This window comes from Copadichromis virginalis, linkage group LG4, assembly GCF_057382275.1.
Source record: "Copadichromis virginalis isolate Kocher_CV1m ecotype Utaka linkage group LG4, C_Virginalis_male_GT1.1, whole genome shotgun sequence".
NCBI classification, from domain to species: Eukaryota; Metazoa; Chordata; class Actinopteri; order Cichliformes; family Cichlidae; genus Copadichromis; species Copadichromis virginalis.
In genome coordinates, this window is record NC_140621.1 from 34,533,907 (window position 1) to 34,551,290 (window position 17,384).

Sequence of the window (17,384 nt, forward strand, 5' to 3'; positions counted from 1 at the left end):
TGTTTCCCTCCTTCTGTCCTGCTTTACTCGTGTTTGGATGAAATCCATGTTTGTGCTTCTTTATTTCTGCTCATCTGTATCACTTATGCACCTCTTTATAAAGGCACAGTCGCTTCTTCTCTCTGTTCAAAAAAGGACTTTGTTGGAACTCAGCAGCTGCAGCTCAGCTTTCAGCAGAGAGCAAAGACAATTATTAACAGCAGCTCCCTGCGTACCTGCAGACCACCTGCTGACAGGCTGCTGCACACCTCCACCAACAGTCATTACAACGAGGTATTTGGAGACGTGATGCGTCTGTCTGTGAACATCTATGTGTCATTTTGTTGAATTCTTACATAAATATGGACTCTGTGGCCTGTCAGACACATTCCATTCTTCATATCAAATATTTGGCAGCCATAACATGAAGAACTTTAACATCTTTGACAGACAGTCATTAAACGTTATTATGGACACAGGTTTAATGTTGGGGTGACGCTAGTTAGGGGTTAATGTGTGTGGGGGGCTGTGGACTGACCAGAAGGACCATCCATAGTCCCAGCTGTGAGGCCTCCAGTCTTCAGGACCCAGACTGACTGTGATCTGGAACACCTGGGTGTACATCATGTGGGCCACCATACCCAGAAGACCTGCAGCGCACGCGCACGCACACACACACACACACACACACACACACACACACACACACACACACACGAACAAATTCATTATGGAAACCATTAAAAAGGGCTTTTTACCGATCAAAACATAATATTGGAGCCAAATTTACACACCGTACAGCACAGTCAGTGCCCCTGTGCAGCCATGGTAGCAGCCTGATACTGTTGCTTAAATATAATATGAAACTGATCTGCATGTGCTGTAACAACCCCCTCTGAGCAGGCTCTTGGTGACAGTGGGGAGGAAAAACTCCCTTTGAGCAGGAAGAATGCGTTCAGGCGGATCTGGTTCTGTGAAGCCGCTGAGACTGATTTCGGTGAAATGTGGAGACCTTAATTTTTAATGACTGAATCTCAGTCTGTAAACACATTTCAACATTAAATGTAATCTGATTACAATCAGTAGGTACATTTTAGTTCAGTTTTAGAGTCTCAAAGTCATTTCAGCCTCATCTTCACTCAGATACTCATCTCTGAGGTTCAGCTGTGACAGACATTTTTCCATCCCTGTGATTGATTACAACACGACCAATGATTGATCACTGATCAGTGTGTTATGTGTCTAAAGCTTTACAGGATCAGGAGCAGGAGAACGACTGTGTGTCAGCTGCATCACTGCCCACAGAGTCAGACAAATGAACACTACAGACTTTATTCTAAGCTGATAATAAACCTGTGACATAAGTGCCGTCTCCGTCCTTCCATACTGGGGACTAAATGATCATAAAAGTGCTCTTGTTAAGGACAGAAAATAACAATCTAATGTCCAGTGTTTGACTTTAATGTTCAGGAACTTTATAAATGACGAAATGAGGGTCAGACAGGCGCTTCACATTTATCCATCAGTAAATCAAGTAACAGCATGATTTATTCTAAGGCTTTTTCTGGGGGGGCTAATTGAGTTTTTAAAAACTTTTCTGGACGCATAAACACATTTAAGCATCACCATTAGACAAAATGTCTTTAACACATTAAATATTCCTGTTTTAATGAGTCCTCTTTAGTCCCAGGTCAGTTCAAACCCTGTGAGGACGGCTTGGAGACACATTAGTGTGTTTTCTTGCTCTTACATAACAACAGAAACCCTCAGCACGAGACAGTCTGCCACCATAATTACCACAAAGCAAAAACAACAGTAAATCACTGCAGCCCAACAGTAATGAATCAGAACACATGTAATGATCATAATTAGTCATTATACAGAATCAATTGAATCAATGGGCGCGCTCGGAAACATCCAATCAATTACAGAGAGCGACACAATCAGTCAGCAGAATTACAACAAAGTCAAAACGCCGCGGCGCAAACGAGTCGATGTGACATTAACAAAGGCGTTATACATCACAATCACGTGTGTGTGTGTGTGTGTGTGTGTGTGTGGGGGGGGGGGGGGGGGGGGGGGGGTTATGCTCCATATTCATCAGCTTTAAGACACCCACCATTACTTTTTATTTATTTATTAGTAAATCAAAGCTGTTTGTTGATGTCTTCACTTTTAATACTCCATATTTGTATTCCTGAACTCCACTGGAGCAGATTTGCACGAGTCACAGTTTAAATTTTCAGCTTCCTCTGATTGGCTGGCCCTTGTATACGAAGAAGGTTGAAGAAGAAGGTTGGCTGGGTGGGAGGGGAAAGGCGGAGCCTGGTAAAACAGGCGGGAGCCCTCATCAGGTGGCTGGGTTCAGGCCAACCGCTATAGGTGGCATCCAGTCAGGACGCCACCTGGGTGCTCTCAGACAGCGAGTAGGCCTTTGGGTAGAGCCACAACTTGCTGGTGAGATTATGTATTGCATTTAGCACGAAGAAGTGGAAAACTTTTTAGGGAAACTTAATTTGTGGCAGTGATAAATAGTTTATGTGGCTCACAGTGGGGTGGGGGCTCTTTGCAGAAGTTTGTTTTGGGCTCCTGAGAATGCAGGGCTCAGGTGTGGAGTATACACGTTGGTCTCCTTAGATGTAGCTGCAGGTCTGAAAAGTGAAGCCGATGTAAAAGTGCTTTAAACCTGCATTCCATTTAGTGCCCACCAGGGGGCGACCTCTGTGGCTGTAAAAAGTCTGAGGCAAAATGACCCTGGCTTCTTTTCTCTGTGACCTCTGTTGCTTATTTTAGGTCAAACTGAACAAATCATCAAGTGTCTTTTGTAAATGATCAGAGCTAATGATGTGTGATTGACAGCTCCACAGACAGATCCGGCCCTCGCTGGCTACGCCTGGTTTTTGGAGTACGTGAGCAGAGGGAAGGCCTGGATTTTTATCTCTGCTGTGTAATAGTTTTCAAAATGTCAATTACCTTTCCCTGGTGGAGAATGAGCATGAGGTTTTTACATAATTCAGAGCAGAAGTGTCACTTGTGATATGAAGTGATTAAGGGAGCGTGCTTCAGAGGTTTGCTGCATAAATGCTGTAAAATGTGCCGCTGTCCTCTGAGAGGAGCAGAGTGACGGACGCATCGCCAGCTTCTTGTGTAAGAGGTTTAACGTAAATTGGGGAAAAAATCCCTGGCACCGCCACATCCGAGGCTGCCATGGGATAACCTCTGACCCTGGACGACCTCACAAATCTGCCTCAGGCTCTGTCCGCTCTGCTGCTGATTCTCACAGCAATACTCAGAATATATGTAAATGATGCCCAGTGGTGTTTAAAGGATGTTCCTGATGCCAAATTTCACTGGACACGAATTATCTTTTGCCAGGAAAATCAACAGAGAAGAAGAAGTGAAGAATAAAAAAAGAGAAAAAATGAGGAGAGGGACTAAGAGACAAAAAACTAAAGAGTTAGATGAGGGAAAAGAGAAAAAGCAGGAAGAGGAAGCAGAAGAAGAATTAGAACGGAGGAGGAAGAAGCAGAAGAAGAAGCAGAAGAAGAAGCAGAAGAAGAAGAAGAAACGCAAGAAGAAGAATAGGAAAGGAAACTTGCATCTTACCGGACAGCACGGTGAAAACGGCGGCGAAGGCGTTGAGTTTGAGTCCGTCGATGACGTTGCTGGAGTGGAAAAGCTCGAGACACATGAGGCTGAAGCCGACCACCAGCAGCAGGATGTAGAGCACCTCGGACACCACGGACAACCACAGCACGCCTACAGACACCAACAGACCGCTCAGTCAGACAGACCTCACATAGATGCGTCCCGGACTTCTGAAGCTACGAGGGCTCAAAACGCTGGAGAGAAACTTTGTCTCCCATTTGTTCCAACTTCAGCCATTCATTCATCTGCTGTCCAATAAGCCACAAACCTGTGATGAAACTTTGATGAATTCTCGGATAATGACACATCTCTCCTCTGTAGTGAGGACAATGCACTTAGAGCTCAAAACAAGGTGAGGTTATTTGTTTCTCATCATCCCAGAGGAGGACAGGAAGGTGTTTGAGCCCTCTGGTCATAGACAGGGAAAAAAACCCTGCAGAGCTCAGAGAGACATTATAAAGGATGATGAACAGCTGTTACAACCCCGCTGTACCGTATGACATTTTTAAAGCACAGAAGAGATGTCATCCTGTAGCAGAAGCTGCCCTTGGGGTCCGCTCTCACTACCACGCTTCTTTTCTCCACACGTATTATTTCTAAAAAGGCAAAAAGCTCCTCACGACACAGAATTAAACAGGATTATCTGCTCCTCTCCGCTCTGCTCTGCTGAGGATGAAGAGGAGGTAAAATTACAACCTCCAGGCTGAATTTTCAATTTGAATGTCAGTGAGTTTTGGTGCGGCGCTTCAAAACCCCCAAACTGGGAATATTGATCACTAATTTTGTCTTTGCTCTTTTCTCTAGGCAAGGTGGCAACCAACTACTGTTTCCTCTGCATCAGGATGCTAACCTTTCATCCATGTCATCGTCTCCACGTGGACATATTTCTTCCAAACGGTCTAAAAATCATTTCTGACTCCTTAATGAATCTTAACGAGCATCTTTAACTTCAAACAACTGCAAAGGAGAAGCCAGACTGTGTATTTCATGTGGTAGCACTGCTTTAAAGTCAGGGAACGACACTTCCATCCACTTTAGCCAATACAGATCATTTGAATATTGGCACCATGGAGATAAAGAGGAAGAGTCTGTGTGTCTCTGCTTAGACTGCTGTCAGATAAGCAGGAGAAACCTGTTCGCATTCCAGCACAACAAATTTAGTTTGTTTGTTTTGTTGTTTAGAAGTAAACAACAGTTATCGGGTGCACTGACATCACAGTTCACACGAGCAGTGACACAGATAAGGTGGAGCTCAGTCATGTGGAATGATCTCAGACTAAATCAATCCACATCAAAAGGAAGGAGGTGGCGTGGGCAACTGACTAAAGTGCCTCCTGGATGCCTCCTAGGTCAAGTGTTCCTGGGAGGAGGTCCTGGGACAGACCCAGGACGTCTCTGCTGCAATGGGGACCTGATAATTGGTAAAGGATGGATGGATGGCTAGGGTAGACAGACAGGTGGAAAAGGTGGAGGGATGCATGAACGCATGAATAAAAATACCTGATGGTCAAACTAAAAGAGCACCTGACTGACTCATATGACATCTGCTATTGAAGCGGAAACCAGAATCTAGCCAGCTTTATTAAGCATCTAAAGATGTTATTACCTGAAAAGATAATAAAATATATAAAGAATAAATTGAACCTAAATGCACCGGTGCTTTATATGTCACGAGCTGGTGCTGCGAGACTCGTTGGGCACAGATGCCGAAGGACGCCTTGTGCTTGTGGAGATACGAGCAGGTTTGACGGCTCAGCAGAATCTGACACCCCGGAAATGCGAACAGGATGAATATCTCCCAGTACGAGCAAGGCCAGCGTGCCCTGTGTCAGTTATCAGTTCAGCGCACAAAGTGTCTTCTACTCATGTGAGTTTCTCCCAATGTGAAGTGTAAGTGCTGAGAGGAGGAAAATGAAGCACATGTGCAGCGACAGCCCAACGCTGACACAAAGAAGCAGCTCGGGAACTTTCTCTCTCATCAGCCACACGAGCAGATTTTATTCAGATGCTTCCGAGCTCGTCCTGCATCAATCCGCTTATTTAATCACATCAAACTCCCAGCGAGAGATGAAAGATGACAAGAGACGCTGCTCTGACTCGAAACCCTGTAACCGGCGTGACCCCGCAGGTCGCACGAATTTGACTCCACGCTCTCTGATTTCTTATTAGCCGCCGCTGTAATTTCCACACAGTCGATACAAACAAATTCCAGAGGTATAACCGCCTGCGGGGGAATTCAGAGTGCAACAATATTGACCAAAAACAATTTTCTCCCCTGTTTCTGTCTTATTGAATATGCACCAGTAGACTGAGCAGACTTCATTAGACTGAAGGCAGAAAATAAAATGTGCTGTGAAGGACTAAACCAACACTTCCTGATAACAGGAAGGAAGCAGCTCATCAGACCAAGTCTCATGTAAATGATATAATTACACCTTTAATTACTCTGTGCGTGCGAGTGTGTGTGTTTTCCTGAGCTTGTCAGTGGTGTGTGAAGTCAACAGTTTCTTGGGTTAATACATTTCATTTTTTGGGTTTTAGAGTTTTAAAAAACATTTTCATGTCATCAAATGCAAATTCTGGTGAATTAATGCTGCTGTAACAGTTTAACCTGATACTCGATACTTGGTTTTACCTGCTGTCACCCCAGCAGGTAGGTTTGAGTGTTCCAAAGGGATTTGTGTCTTCTCCTGGGATCAAACTGGGTTTCAGTTTTATCACATTTTAGGAGTTGAAAGTGTCCAAATTTGGATGAGAGGGTGGAGTGCTAAGTGTTCGGCCAACACTAACTAGCTTAGTTATCCATAGACTGTATGGGAGCAGGACACAGACAGACAGGCCTGCTCAGTAACTTCCAAATTAATTCCTGAAATTCCTAGAAACTGGAGACTTTTGGATGGCCTGTGAGCACAGTACCAGGACCAGCTACAACTATAACCACCCGCTTCACCATCCAGCTGTCAGCCATTAAGGCCATGCCCTTTATTTCAAGCATCGAGTTTCCACGAACGGTAAAATTATCAGTAATGACCAAACATTTAATGTAAACATTTAATGACCTTTTGTACAAGGGTGTAAAAATATCTGTTTCTGCCATTGGTGGAGACTGACCAGTGACTGAGTTTCTGACCAGTTATCTAATCATATTACCTCTAATTTGGCTAATATTTAAGACAGTTGAAAAATCAGGTTCATTTATTAAATGTATCCAGGTTTTGGAAAATGACATTTTTTCCCTATTTTGCCTCTTTCAGCTTTCATTCAAGACATTTACCCAAAGTGCTCCACTACCTGTTCGGGCATTGTAGCCGTTTTTATAAACAAGTCCCCATTTTTAGAGGACCAAAAGTAATTGGACAATAGCCAAGCAGTTTCACTGCCAAGCGAGACCAAGTCCCTCATTATTCCATGACAAATTAAGCAGATTAAAGATCTGGAGCTGGCTTCAAGTGTTCACCGGAACTCTGAATCCAACGTCCAAAGAGATATCAGTGGAAGAAAACAAGGCCATTAGTAAGCTGAAAGAACAAAACTAAGTCTCTCAAAGATGCAGGAAAACCTTTAGATTTGACACACTCAACAAACTGGTTAATTCTTAAAAATAAAAATAAAATGCATTAGTCAGCTCATACTGAAAAGAAAAAACTTTTACAACAACATGCAAACCATGGATTAGACTCAAGATCAGGCAAGTCAGAAAACATCTAAAGAGTCGGCAGAGTTCTGGAAAAATGAAAGAAATCTTTGGAAAGATGAAGAAATTATGATGAAATTATAGCAGAATGATGGAACAAGAAGAGAACGGAGAACATCATCTGAAGCAGAGCACATCATATGGCGGAGGTAGTGTTATGGCACTGGACTGTGTGGCTGCCAATGGCACCGGGTCACTGGTGCCTATTGATCACCGACTGCTGATAGAAGCAGCAGAGCTCAACTTCCTGTTCAGATTCAGCCAAAGCTGATCAGGCAGAGCCTCACAGTGCAGATAATTACCCAAAGCAAAAGCAACTCAAGACTTTCCCAAGGAAACGAAATGAGATTTGATGGCCCAGTTAGCTTCCTGATCTCAACCCACCAGCTTTTCAGTTATTAGTTACAAAACTGAAAGCTGAGAGACGCAAAAAGATGCAGCAGCTAAGGCTGCAAATTTACATTTTTTTTTGGAATTTAGTGCAAACGTTCGCACAAAATAAGTCTTGGGACCAAAGACGATAACTACCCACACCTTTCTGACAAATGTAACTTGGCAAATAAGATGAGAGCAGACAACGAAGGGTCTCATGAAAAGTTAAAAGTCTGTTTGCATATGAAAATAAACAGAAGTGGCCCAACAGCTGAACCTCTTTAAACTCCAGGATGTCAGACTCATCTTACATCGTGGATCAGATGCAGCACACTTTGATGTTAAGTCAGTTTAAAGAAGTTTAGCTACACATTTGATCCTTCAGATATTTTAATATAAAACATTTCTATAGCAGATAGAAAAAAAACATTTTAATCTATAATCGAATAACTTTTGTGTAGCATAAAAATACAGTTAGAGTCCAAAGCTTATTCCTTTCGATGTCCAGTGAGGCTGAACTGGAGTCTTTGCTGGGTTGATTCTGGACCCCGAGCCTCATGTTTGACACCCCTGCTGTAATCTTTTCCTATGGTACGCACGTCTGAGTCCCAGTCCCAGTTTTCATAATTCCCTGTTCCAAAGAGTTTATATTAGTTTACAGCACCCATGCAGTCACCACTGATAGCCAGCTACATGTTCGCGCATCATCTGTATGTTTGATCTTAATGACACACACAGATGTAAAGAAAAATAAATGGCGTTTGTCATGTCATCTCTCAAGTGGGTCTGGTTCTGCTGGAGTGGGCGGGACTTGAATCCTGGCTTCGATTCGCTCTCGCTGACTCTTTCCGTCTAATCAAATTAAGAGTTGTTTTTTTTGTTTCACTTTTCATTAAGAGCAGACTTGGATCTGACTGAGGAGCAGCTGCGTGTTATAAAACCCAGCAGCAGGCATGTCGGGCCCAAAGGAAGGCAGATTAACATATCGTATCCTTGTGTGGGAAGCAAGGTCACCCCGCTCAATACATCATATCATCCACCTCTGCTCCATGCATCACTCCTGCTCTTCCAGATGGCATTAACAGATGAAACCATCGCAGAACTTTCATTATTAACTACCTGCTCTGCATGAAGCAGAGAATTAGAGGCAACGCCCCACATGCACCAAAATATTCCCTTTCTTCTGGATGCTCAAATATTCCTTTCATTCGCTGCAGGATATAAACAACATGAAATAATCTGCTCTTATCTGCAGTTAGGATGAATCTTGATGAGCTGCAATATTCCCTCATTATTCAGCATCCTCTTCTTAATATATTCTGCACTTCATTTGGGTTTTAAAAGAGTTTAACGTTATACAAGAGGACCTTCTCATGAGGTAAGCCTTTCATGTTCTGGTCAGGTTACAGTCGGCAAAAGCAAACTTTGGAAACGTTGCTTAAAATCTGTCTAAAATTTTGATGTGAACATACGGCCACATCCTCACCTTTGTTAGGCGACAGGCTCCAATAACTTCCATAAATCACCAGTGACACCACACAGGAAAAGACTCAGCCTGTTTCATATCAATTAATAAGTGTCACTTTGCCTCTTCCCCCTCCTTTGTCAATATAATAACGATGACGGCCTCAGGATGCTTCGAATGAATCTCAGAATCTTAAAATCCGAAGACCCAGTTTAGAGATGTATTCCACTATTTTCCTCATTTTCCCATTTCTTTCTTCAACTCATAGATCAACTATGACTTTCCTTAGATATATACACTATCTACAGATGTGCTCCATTATATTTCAATTCCAGCTGTGACAGCAAACTTCTCATTGCATTTTTCGGTGGTGGGAACTGGTCTTACACTGGTCCCAGTTTCTAACTAATCAGTGCTGTAATGGTGCTGGTATTGCTGGTTTAACTAAAGTGCCTCTAGAAGCCTCTTGGTATCGCATCATGGCTGCAGTTTGACAGTTATTTAGAAGCTCTTGTCTAAATATTTGGAGAAAAGAGACATAACTTTTATTTTGATCTACCAAATACTGCAGTTCCTTTAATGTCCACTAGAGGCTCCAGCAGTAAATCTGCAAAAACTGTTTTAGTCACTTTAGTTCATTTCTTAAATTTCTTTCCTTTTTTAGGGGTGCGGCCTCTTGGCGAGACCCTGAACTGGACCTCTGGACCGTGTTTGTGCTGTTGGAGCCTTTTGGAGCATTTTTAATGACATCATCTGTCCAATAATATGGCCGCTGTGAGGTGACTAACAGGCTGTCCAAGGAGTCTGAGCTCCAGTTATAGTGAGTAAAATTTCATGAATTTGACTGGATGTTGATTAGCACCAGGTAGCAGGTATCTGTGTCTATTTGCTGCACCCATACGTCCAAGGATCTGACACGCTACTCACGACAGCTAACATTAGCCACCCTCTGGTCCAAATACAGAACTTCGGTATTTTAAAAACAGAAAAATATTAAATTGTTCGGGGAAAACGTGAAAGATGAAGTTTAAAAGTATCCAAGGACTAAAGTCCAACCTTTATATACAGTCTATATATTTAACTGTCATCTCCTGCTACGTTTGGTAAACTGAACATATAAATAAATACACACTCTTTCCTCTGCAATGACGGCGGTAATGACTGGAATCTTCTAATCACAAGTTTTAAAGTGCTTTGAGTTGTTTTTATAATTAGACAGAGGGGTTTGTGGTAAATGCAGTTTAAAAAGCAAAACAAAAATGCAGCTATGTTACTTTTGGAAGATTGCATCAATCTTACCTGCATGGTACCACAAACTTCAGCACCAGTTGTAATTACAGAAAGGGGTCAAAGGTTAGTCCACGTGACCTTATTTAAGGTAGCATGTCCCAACTCTCCGCATACTTCCTGTAGAACGAGCTTTGGAAAGGCAGTTGCAGCTCTACAGTCTGGCCGAGCAGATGTCACAGTTTATGTGGGACATTTTTATTCAGCCTCCTTGTCTGATGTATTCAGCCGATGTCCCACATTTTGATCGGCTTCAAAGGAATTTCACTTTCCTGCAGTGAGTTTTATTTCCTGATGGATGTGAAGGAAGCAGTAAAGTAGAAGTTAACCTGGGTTTTGCAGCTTAACAGTGAAAGTTGCAGATCACCATGATTCCAGATGGATACGATGGAAGATACCACAAAGACAGTCAAGTGAGCAGGAATACTGAGACACTGAGTTTTGTCCGCTGACCTGACAGAGATAATTGGAAGCAGGAGATGGCCGTTAGAACATTTATGGAAGGCTTCCAAGCTTGAGGTCCATAGGGTACATCTCAAGGAATCAATTTTCTCACTTAACGACAGGATAAAAAAATGGCAGAAATGAATATTCTGCTAATCTAATAGCTTAAAAAAAGAAAAATCCCAGAGTATTGTTTGATACGATTAAGAACATTGTCTCTCCTGATATTCCTCATGTACCAGTCTATACTAAATCTGATTGTAATGACTTTTTAAACTATTTTGTTAATAAGGTCGCTGCCGTCAGGTCGAATATTTCTCCATCATCCTCTCAGTATCACACGTGCTTACCTCTGATACCTGCTCCTCTTTTACTCCTGTTACCTTACAGGACATCAGTGTCTGCTTGGTCAGATGAAACTGACTTCAAGCCACCTTGATGTACTTCTTCGTTAGTGTGTTTAACTCTATTGGCTCCTGCATTCTGGAAATAATTAATACTTCTCTTTATACTGGCTCAGTTTCCAGCTATTTTAAACAAGCTATTGTTGAACTAATGTTAAAGAAACCTAATTTGGACCCATCTCTTCCAAGCAGTTACAGGTATTTTCCAGTCCGGGTTCTGCAAATTACACTCCACTGAAACCGCTTTGCTTAAAGTGTCTCTGATGGCAGCAGAGTCAGGAGAGTACAGCGTTCTGGTTCTGTTGGATCTCAGCTCTGCTTTTGATACTGTTGATCACAGCATCCTGATAAATAGGCTGAAGGACTCGTTTGGGATCACTGGTGTTGTTTTAAATGGTTTATGTCGTATCTATCTGAGAGATCCTTTACTGTCTGTATGAATAATGTGTTGTCTGCCTTCTGGGGCACCTCAAGGATCCGTTTTAGGTCCGATTCTCTTTTTGCTGTATATCCTCCCTCTAGGCCAAATTATCAGACGTTACATATTTCTTATCATCTCTATGCTGATGACATTCAGTTATACTGTTCTTTCAAAGCTTCTGAGTTTTATAAATTGTCGTCTTTAAATAATTGTCTGTCTGAGATCAAACAGTGGTTAAATGACAGTTTCCTCCAGTTAAATGCAGATAAAACAGAAACCTTGATTATTGCACCTGATCACATGCTCTCAGAAAATAAGCAGCACTTCAGTTTTTTTAGACCCTTCATTTCAGTCGCGTCTCAGAAACGTATATTTGACAGTTCAATGTCTCTTGAGAAACACTAAACAACTTGTCCGGAACTGTTTTTATCATCTAAGAAACATTTCTAAACTCAGACGTGTGTCAAAGGCAGAACTTGAGATGATTCATGCTTTTATCTCTTCTCGTTTGGATTATTGTAACGGTCTTTTTACTTGTCTCAACAAATCAGCTCTGGATCGCCTTCAGTCTGTACAGAATGCAGCGGCAAGACTTTTAACTGGCACAAACAAGAGGTCACACATTACTCCAGTTTTGGCTTCTCTTCATTGGTTGCCTGTAAATTTTAGGGGTCATTTTAAAATTTTAGTTGTAACTTTTAGAGCTCTGCACGGTGAAGCTCCCCAGTATATCTCTGACCTGCTGAAACCTCATGCTTCATCCCGAGCACTTAGGTCGTCAGGTCAGAGGCTACTGGTACTAGGTTTAAAACACGTGGGGATCGGGCTTTTCAGGCTGTGGGACTCCCTGCTGTTGTCGTTACGCGGTCTAGACTCCATCGACTCCTTTAAAAAGCAGCTGAAGACATTTTTATGCAAACATTTTTTTTCACTGTTTTATATTATTTTATTTGTATTTCTGAATTTATTCTGAAGCACTTTGTGATTTTTATCTGTGAAATATGCTATATAATTCTATTGGCAAGATGGCGGCGCGCACAGACGCAGCGGCCCGGAGCTCCTACACTTTTGTACTTTTGGTGGTACTGTGTATTATTTCACACAGTCTGGGGTTACTTCAATACAACAGAGATGATCTACTACAACTAAGCCGTGGAGATCTTCAACTAACATCCGAGTATCTCATCCCCCCGGAGATCGTTAAGCAACCCCCGGGGCTACCCGCAACAGCAAGCCGCAGGAGGAGACGTTGCGAGCGGAGGCAGAAGAGAGGCAGGCGGGGAGGCCTGTGGGCACGGCTAAAGACTGGTCCGTTTAAACCACCACTCCCGATCATATTCCTCTCCAACGCCCGTTCAATCCGTTACAAACTGGATGAAATACGACTGCAGATCGCCACTCGACGGACTTTTAATAACTGTTCGTGCATGATTTTCACTGAAACCTGGCTGGACAGCGCCATTCCCGATGCGGCTATCGATCTAGCAGGCCGCACCGCCTATCGAGCCGACAGGTCTGCGGACTCGGGTAAGAAGACTGGCGGGGGGCTGTGCATCTATATTAACAACCTTTGGTGCACGAACGTCACGGTAACGGAAAAACTGTGCAGTACAGAGGTAGAACTGTTGGTGTTAAAGTGCCGTCCATTCTATCTCCCTCTGGAATTTTCTGCCGTTTACATCTGCGCTGTTTACATTCCACCAGATGCTAATGCTAAGCTAGCGTTAGCACAATTGAGCAGCAGCATCAATAACAGCCTGGTAGCACACCCGGACAGTGTCTTTATTGCGGCTGGGGATTTTAACCACGCGGACCTGAAATCTGTACTTCACAATTTCCACCGTAATGTGAAGTGTGCTACCAGAGGAGATAGAACGTTGGACCAGGTGTACACCAACATGGCGAATGCGTACAGAGCCCAGGCTTATCCCCACCTGGGTCTGTCAGACCATCTCTCCCTTCTGCTACACCCAATATACACACAAAAGATCAAGAGCACTGGGATTACAACCAAAACCGTGAGAACATGGCCGCAGGATGCTATTCCGATGCTTCAGGACTGTTTCCACTGCACAGACTGGGATGTATTCAAGGTGCAGGACACTGACAATCGTGTCGCATTGGATAGTTACACCTCCACTGTCTTGGACTACATCTGTTTCTGTGTGGACAATGTAACAACTTGGAAACGATTCCGTGTGTTCCCTAATAATCCACCCTGGATGACACACGGAGTTCAACAACTTATTCGAACAAGGAACAACGCTTTCAAATCCGGGGACCAGGAGGCATACAGTGCTGCCAGGGCCAACCTGAGAAGAGGCATCAAGACTGCCAAGCAGCAGCACAGGAGGCGTATCGAGGCCAGGTTTGAGAACAACACAAACCCAAGGCAGGTCTGGGAGGGCATCAGGGCTATCACGGACTACAAAAGGAGAACACCATCACCCTCAGCCGACAGTTCTACTCTGGCTGAGGATCTAAATCTCTTTTATGCCCGTTTTGATAGGGAGAACACCGACCCTGTCCTGTCCCCTCTCCCCTCAACCGATCCTGCTCCAGTCCTGAGCACTCATGAGCTGAGGCGTGTGTTCCGGAGCATTAACACCAGGAAGGCGGCCGGGCCGGATGGAGTGCTGGGCCGGGTGCTAAAAGACTGTGCTGCGGACCTGGCGGACGTCTTCACCTCTATATATAACACCTCGTTGTCCTGTTCACTGGTACCATCCTGTTTCAAAGCAGCAACCATCGTTCCCATCCCAAAACAGTCAAATGTCACATGTCTGAACGATTTCAGACCTGTGGCACTCACCCCCATTCCCGCCAAATGCCTGGAGAGACTGGTCATTAAACACATCAGAGCTGCTTTTCCACCATCCCTGGACTCGCACCAGTTTGCATACAGGGAGAACCGGTCAACCGAGGATGCGATCGCCACAGTGCTGCACACATTACTGAAGCACTTGGAACACAGGAACACCTATGCACGGCTCCTCTTTGTAGACTACAGCTCGGCTTTTAATACCATCCGGCCATACAAACTCCGTCCCAAACTCCACCAACTGGGACTTAACTCCTCTCTGTGCAACTGGACTGTGGACTTCCTCACTAACCGTAGACAGAGTGTCAGAGTGGGTAAGAACACCTCTTCCACCCTTGTGGTCAACACCGGTGCCCCTCAGGGGTGTGTCCTGAGCCCTCTGCTATACACTCTCTTCACCCATGACTGTATTTCCTCCTGCGCGTCCAATCTCATTGTTAAGTTTGCCGATGACACTACAGTGCTCGGACTTATATCCAACAATGATGAGACAAACTATAGGACAGAGGTGCAACAACTAGAGTCATGGTGCCACGACAATAACTTGGTCTTAAACACCAAAAAGACCAAGGAGATCATTGTAGATTTCCGGAAGAAGGGTCATAATAACCATCTGCCTCTCTTCATTGGCAGTGAGGCGGTGGAGAGGGTGAGCAGTTTTAAATTCTTGGGGGTAACTGTGACCGAGGACCTGTCCTGGGGCAACCATATCACCTCAGTTGCACGGAAGGCCCAACAGCGCCTCTACTACCTGAGGAGACTGCGGAGCGCACACATTCCCAGATCTCTGATGTTGAACTTCTACAACTGTGCCATCAGCAGCGTTCTGACGTATGGATTTCTAGTGTGGTTCCCCAGCTGCACCAAGGCCGACCAGCAAGCACTCCAGCGGGTGGTGAAAGAAGCTGGCAGAATTATTGGAACAAGTCTGCCAGAGATCAGTAATATCTTCCCCACTCGCTGTCTGAGGAGGGTGCACAGTATCCTGCGGGACCAACATCACCCTGCGCGCCACCTTTTCCATCTGCTGCCCTCAGGGAGAAGGTACAGGTCTATACAGGCCAGAACATCCAGACTGGCCAACAGCCTGTATCCACAGGCTGTGAGGCTCCTGAACTCTCTGCCCCCCTCTCACGGACAATAACCATATCCAACTTCTTAATAGCAATGAACTGGTCTGCATTGGTGCATCATATCTTTATTCTCTTCCCCCTCCTGCCCCCCCTTTCTTAAATAGATAACTATCATATCTGATATCATATCTCACAGTACAATAATATTGAATGGGTTGCATTGTTGTACTTTGTCATGTTTCTCAGGTCTTTGTCTGAATTTCTACGAACACTACTTGTCATGTTCTCATGTTATTGTTAAGGATTGTCTTATTGCATTGGAGTCACACTGGGTTAAATATGTACACTTGGGTTTTAAGGGGTATTTATTATTTTCTTCTTTTTTTTTTTTTTTTTTTTTTTTTTTTTTGGGGTTGTATTGAAGCCCCAAACGCAATTTCATTGTTCTTGACAATGACAATAAATAAATACTAACTAACTACTAAATAAATTTTACTTACTTACTACTTAGTAGTTAAAAGAAGTTTAACAGTTTCAGTGATATAAAAAGGGAATAAAGAGTATATGCAGGAAGAAGAAAGAAACTTCAGCTTTTATCTCCAGAAAGAGTTGGAAAAGTCTCCTTCAGATTAAAATCACAAGGTAAACACCAAACCTGTAACCTCCACTGTGAGTTTATTTCAAGTTTGATATGTCAAAATGACCATGCAGCGTTGGTGACGTGTCCCACACAAACACGCTTGTTATTGTCATTTTAGATGTGAACTCATAACACACAAGGGCACAGCACTACAGTCGTCCAGGAGGTGAGAGGTAATAAAAAACTCTGAGAGCCCAGAATTCACATTTTTCTTAGTGCACCACAGGTGAAAACCCTCTGAAACAGTGAAAGAGTCCAAAAACAAAAGTGAGTGTGTGTGTGTGTGTGTGTGTGTGTGTGTGTGTGTGTGTGTGTGTGTGTGTGTTTGGTTTTTTTCCCTTGGCCCAGTGAACAGGTGGGGAGCGGCAGGGAGTGGCGAAGCTGCCTAATGACCATCATCACTCACCTCTCTCCGATGCCGGGGCCAAATCAATGAAGCTCCGACACTTCTCACCTGAGAGGAGAGAGAAAGGGAGAGGAAGGAGAGAGGGAGGTGTAGATGTAAAGAGGGAAGAAGAGGTGGAGGAAACAAGGTGAATCGAGTTGGGAATACGGGGGGGGGGGGGGAGCAGGTGCAGAGGATGAGGCGATTAGTGGGCAGGAGACAAGGATGGAAATGAATGCATAGGGGGGAGAGAAAAGGATAAAATGAACGTTAGTGTGGCGGACTGATACGAACTGAAACCACGTCAGGCTCACAAATAAAGACACAGTGACTCAAGATGATCCTCTGCACACTGCTGCGCACTGCCAGGCATTATTAAGTTGTTTTAAAAGCTGTATTAGTCACATTCATTTGCTTTTGTTCCATCGCATTAAACAAAAGATGTTTACAGCACAGAGCTGGAGTCAGGATGAAAATCCCAAAGCAGAGAACTCAGTTAAATGATTAGAACGATCTGTTGATCCATTCTCTGACAAAAATCTGAGTCATGGTCACGAGGGCAGAGACATCCACCCATCTCCACAGTCACCTCCTCCACCATTTCTAAGGGGACACCAAGGTGTCGCCAAGACACCCGATCTCTCCGGCAGTCTGACAAAACATCGCCTAGATGTCCTCCATTGTTGTGTTATGTCATGGGGTTTTTCGAATGTATGTTTGTCACAGTTTCAGATCATCAAACAAATTCAAA

At 43.8% G+C, this 17,384-nt stretch overlaps 1 protein-coding gene across 2 annotated transcripts in view; it reads right to left on the bottom strand.

Annotated features, from left to right (window-relative positions):
• Positions 1-17,384, bottom strand: part of gsg1l (gsg1-like) — a 38,136-nt gene that overhangs the window by 3,454 nt on the left and 17,298 nt on the right. Inside the window, exons 2-4 of one of the 2 annotated variants that reach the window (XM_085455062.1) lie at positions 16,655-16,702; positions 3,586-3,738; positions 518-629 (exon numbers count right to left, since the gene is read on the bottom strand). In XM_085455062.1, coding sequence (XP_085311188.1) covers positions 518-629; positions 3,586-3,738; positions 16,655-16,702 — 313 coding nt within the window. The remainder of the gene's footprint in view (positions 1-517; positions 630-3,585; positions 3,739-16,654; positions 16,703-17,384) is intronic. The other variant, XM_085455063.1, reaches the window with a different exon arrangement.